The sequence below is a fragment of the Carya illinoinensis genome, chromosome 8 (assembly GCF_018687715.1).
Source record: "Carya illinoinensis cultivar Pawnee chromosome 8, C.illinoinensisPawnee_v1, whole genome shotgun sequence".
Classification (NCBI taxonomy): Eukaryota; Viridiplantae; Streptophyta; class Magnoliopsida; order Fagales; family Juglandaceae; genus Carya; species Carya illinoinensis.
In genome coordinates, this window is record NC_056759.1 from 34,175,110 (window position 1) to 34,180,527 (window position 5,418).

The following is a 5,418-nucleotide window of genomic DNA, read 5'->3' on the forward strand; positions in this document are numbered from 1 at the left end:
AAGTTTTAGTTTCGATCATGAATCAGTCTGTATTGATTCTTAAATTTTTAAAATCTGTGTATATCGGTTCAATTCTAAAATTTGTCAAAAATCAAATGGAATTGGACCGATTATACCTTAAATACTGTGATTTGTAAATTAATTTCATTTGTAATAAAATTAATTTGAATTTCTTTTAACAATAAAATATTTTCATTTCAAAAGTATTTTCTAGTTATCGATATTGACTTCCGGGAATAATGAATAATAATAATAATAATAACATATATAATAAAATGTAGGGAAAGGAAATGGATTAACTTTTATAATAAAATGTAAGCATCCAGGAAAATTGGGGTACAATACTCTTTTTTAAAAAAATCAAAAAAAAAAAAAAAAAAACAAACAAAACAAAAAAGGGTGGGGTTGCAAAACCTCCTCAAGCTTAAAATTCAAAATTCATGAACAATAAGGGGAAAGGCTGAAGACAAGCACAAAATGTGGCCCAAATCCTGTTTGAAATAGACTTCCAGCACATCCCCTAAATCATTTTCAGGAATTATCCTGTTCTTCAGTTTCATCTCCCCCCTTGACAGAAATTAAGGTCTCCATGAAAGTCATCAACTGCAACGTCATCGGTGCTCCATCAATTTGAAGATGGTTCATTTCTTTGGAAGAGGAGTCATACAAGAACAGTCGACCATCAGCACTTTCCAAAAACAGAGCATTATCCTTCCAAAACCCTAATACAATGTCAAATCCTGTAAGAGGTCCCAGAGTATATATCTTCCTCCAAGATTCCTCGGCACCAAACTCACCCAACAACCATATATGAAAGCAAACCTCTGACTGTTCTTCATTTGGGATACGAAAAGCCAGAGCAACCGATTCATTCAACACAAACATGTCTCTCCAATCATAAAGCCCACTCCCAATAGCGCTTTCAGCTGGCATCGGTGTTCTAAGGAAAACCTCTTTGCTCATATCAAATGACAAAATATCCTCGCAGTCACCTTGTGCCCGCCATGAAGCCATTCCATTAGTGTATGTCCTCGTACCCATCAAACCGTCGTAAATGAAGAAGTACGGGACATCAAACCAGGGTTGACTTTGAACTAGTTTCCAAGAATTGGTGCTTAAGCTATATAGGTCACTTTCGTAGTACGGTCCGGAGGGATCGGAGTTAACGAGGCGAAGAATCCTGATTATCTTGTAGTCATTAGTCTTGGAATCAAAACCGAATCCGACAGCATTACTATAGGAGCAATAGTTACTAGGAAGGTGGTGAAATCTTGATTCGGGTACAACATTTGTTTCTTTAGTGGCAGGGTTCCATAGAACAATTTTCCAGGCAGAGGCATCGGAAAGGCAGATCAGACCATCGCAAGAACCCACCACAAAAACGTTGAATTGCTCGTCGATCCCAGAATACGGTGGAGGCAAAGGTTGTGTAAGCGATACTCGGAGTGTTTGGTAAGAAAGAGTGGAGAGAAGATGATCATTGGTAGTTTTATCTATGCGGTCCAGGAGAAAAAGGGCATTCTTGTTCTTCTTTGAAGGGGAGCGATGGTGGAGGATGTGTTCTCTGATGAAGTCAGGGCGAGTAATGAGAGCGTACCAGGATTTGCAGACGCACTTGAACCGCAATAAAGAAACGACTGGCAGCGATAGCAGCGTCTGGAACACCACGTCTTCCGGCAGTTTTTTGGCCATCGAAGATGACTTTCTGGGTTTCTTCAACTTGGGTTACGAAGTGAAATGATAAATCAGTTGGAATAGAGTCTTCTTGATCAGAAGATCACAGTTCCAAGAACCGAATTCAAGGCAGCATATGATCAGACGATTACAATGTCTTCTTTCTTGGCTTCCTTGGGATGTTCATGAAATGATGAACGAATGGATCGAATTAGAAACTTACCTTTGTAGTGGGAAATGCAGCTAGGATGACAGTTGACTACTCCTTGACCGAATTGACTAAAATTTATACACGTTGACTAATGATTCTAGTAGCCTCAAATATGAATAATGCCCATCCCTTAAAAATTATTAGTAGTGTATTTGAGATTATTTTATTTTATTTTTATTTTTTAAATGGTTAAAAATATTACCACTAGTACATTTGTATATTCTTGTTTTTTTCTTTAAGTACATTTAAAAATTAAAAATTAAAAAGCACACAAAAAATCAATTTGAACTAAGAAATAGATTCCACTATAAAAGTGTAAAAATAAATTAATTTTTTTTTTATAAGAAAGATTCAGTCTTTTACAAAAGATTTACATGATATTTATACACTTTAAACTTATACGTAACATTACTTTATTTTTCTTTCTAGAATAAGAATAAATTATTTATCTTTAATTTTTTTGTTTGTTTTAAAAAACTCGAAATTAAAAAAATAATTAAACTCTGTCGATCGGTCTTTGGCATTTTTATTATATATTGAATTTGATTTGTAATAAAATTAATGTTAAACCTTTTTACCAATCAAATAGTTTCATGTTAGAAATTGAAAGTCCGTTATCAGTATTGACATCAGTATTGACTTCCAAGTAAATTGAAAAATAATAATGATAACATAAAAAAATGAAGGGGAAGGAGATGGATTAAATTTAAAAAGAAATGAAAATGAATTTAAAGAAAATAATGAATACTATAAAATGAATGAAGATAAATATTTTATAATAGCATTATTATCATGTTTTTTTTTTCTCTATTTATAAATTAAACTTAATTTATTGAGATGAATTTTTACTATCATTTTCACTTAATAACTATTGATGAGATGGACTTCGAATGATAAAAGCAATGAATAATAATATTTATATTAAACAAATCTCTGTTCTTGATGACGGTATAATTTATGAAGTTGTGATCATATATTAATACATATCATTTTTGTAACGCCCTGGTCCCAGATGACTTTAAGTGTTTCTTTCTATTACTTAACTCATATTCCAACAATACATTTGCATACTCCAAATTCTCAGTGATATATAAAAATGATCGTTTCAAACCAACTATTTCAATATAATCAATTTTTCAAAATACCAAGCAATCAGAATATGACAAAATTCCTTAATAAAATTCACACATACTCGTAGCAATATTCTATGCTTAACCCACTATGCTAAGATTATCTCACTCATGCTCTATGATCTTGATCCTCAGTTGAAATATTCAAATTATCTAAAAAATATTATAAAGATAAGATGTGAGTTATCAATAATTCAGTAAGTAGAGAATATATACTATTATGTAAACAAGAGCTTTTTCAGAGAGTTTAGTATGCAAAAACAAAACATTTCATTTTCAGAACGCCTATCCTAAAAATTGTCATCAAAACATTAGAGCGACATTTCAAATTGTTCATATTCAAAAACCTTTTAGCATAGCAAGACTGAATATCTTTATCTTATTGTATCATTTTATATCATATTGTATCATATCATATCATATTACCATATATATCATATTATATATTATATTTAATCCCCATAGTAGGGTTGTGTTATCTCCGGTGGCTAAACCAGATAATATCATAATGTAAATCTTCCTCTTATTCATTCATAGAGTCCCAAGTATGCACACAGGAAAAAATACGCAAAAAAGAAATCACTTTATTTCTAAAGTGGATGCACTCATATTGGAGATATTAGTACCAACCATATAACATAATCAAAGTCATCTTATCATAATTGTAAACAGAATCATAATAGAATCAGAAAGTCATGCTAAAGGTTTTTCAGATGCTATATCATATCAAATAGACCACTGAACATTTACATATCATTTTCACATAATCCAAATGAATTCAAAGCATCTTCATATAACATGTACGAAATTTAACAAATTTTATATTTGCTCTTTTGCACATTTCATAAACAAAAAGTAAAAATATTGCTCATGTCTACATCAGTCAAGTCAGAAAATATTTTCTCTTATATAGAGATTTCATGAGTAATACATAACACATGACTAAGGTTATTTTTAGTTTTCTTTTCAAAATATATCATACACATTTTCATAAAATTAACTTTAATTTATTTTCTTTTGATGCAAAGTTTAGTATAAGAATCTCGCTTATCTGGATTTTTTAATTTATCTAAATTTCCTTATAATAGTCAAGGAGATATCAACCATCACCTATAAAATAATCACATAACTCGTATAAATTTCCTACTAAACCCGTACTTCTTAATTAAAACCTGAGATATATAAAACAAAAATCTATGTTTTCTCTAAAGTCTAAAATCATCAAATCCTAAAATATCATTACTTCTCAAATACTTTGATTTCCTCGTAATTCTTCAAAACAATTGCACGCTTTAATCCCATTGCTTCGAAAATTAGTCTTATAATATTATCCAGGAAAACACGTGAACTTGACACCAAAATTATTAATTCCTTGATATCCACCGAACCAAACCCAACTCAAAACATAACTTAATTAAATTCAAGTTTAGTGTTAAGATAATGGATTATACCTAAGGACATAACGGTAAATATATAAAACAACTGCATGGTTTCACAAGAAGACTACACATAGAAAAGGCTTAGTGGCACTTTTGTAAATAAGTAAAACTCTAGATATACATGACCGAGAGGAAGTAAAAGCCTAAAGGCTCCATGCAAATTCTGAGAACAAACATCTACTGGAGCAAATGAACTGGGAGACAAACGTTTACTAGGGAAGAATAGTCGTGACAAAAACTCACCGAGAAAGAGAGAGAGGCAGCGAGCTACGAAATGGTGGCTAGGCTAAGGTCGACGGTGGAGCATGATGGTAGAGCAGTGAGAGAGGAATCAAGAAGGGTGGGGACCTATTCGCCAACGTCTATTATGGCTACTGGTAGTGGCATCGTGGGGTGACACTTGGAGAGGTTGAGGGTGAGAGGGAGGATCACAGTAGTTGAGTGGGGCGCTAATAAGGCGTGAAACCATGGAAGGAGGAGGGAATTGGTTGCTCTGTTTTCTGGTTGTTAGAACAGAGGAGGAGTGTTGGCAGAGCTAGGGTAGTGGGTAGTGTCTGGTGGCTGGGTTGAGTGGCTCGAGTGGGCGTGATGGTGGTTCACGGTGGCTAAAGATCAGGCACTAGGCAGCGATGATACAACGGTTCTATTGGCTTCACGGTTGGATCAAAAGGCTAGTTTCTCAGGCTGGGCTTACATTGGTTAACTTGCTACCCATGGTGGTGTTCGTCTGTGGGGGAGAAAGGACGTGCGATAGCTTGGTACACGGAAGCTACCGCATGGCTCTGCATGCTTCATGATTGTAAAACAAGGTGAAGGCTCTTAGTCTCGATTAGGGTCAAGTGATTCTCGCTAGAGGGACATTGAGATAAGGCGGTTTACACCTTAGAGGTGCGAGACAGAGGCCTGTCGGCATGGAGGAAGCTAGGAAGCAGGAAGAAATCGGCTGGGTGTTGCCATGACAAAG

At 34.0% G+C, this 5,418-nt stretch overlaps 1 protein-coding gene across 1 annotated transcript; it reads right to left on the reverse strand.

The window, feature by feature from the left end:
• Positions 1-531: 531 nt before the first annotated feature.
• LOC122274651 (F-box/kelch-repeat protein At3g23880-like) lies at positions 532-1,692 on the reverse strand. Its single transcript, XM_043083667.1, has one exon. The coding sequence runs from the start codon at positions 1,690-1,692 to the stop codon at positions 532-534; it is 1,161 nt and encodes a 386-aa protein (XP_042939601.1).
• Positions 1,693-5,418: the final 3,726 nt, after the last annotated feature.

Bases quoted from the DNA above. Each gene is read 5' to 3' on its own strand.
- LOC122274651 (XM_043083667.1), bottom strand. From the start codon at position 1,692: ATGGCCAAAAAACTGCCGGAAGACGTGGTGTTCCAGACGCTGCTATCG.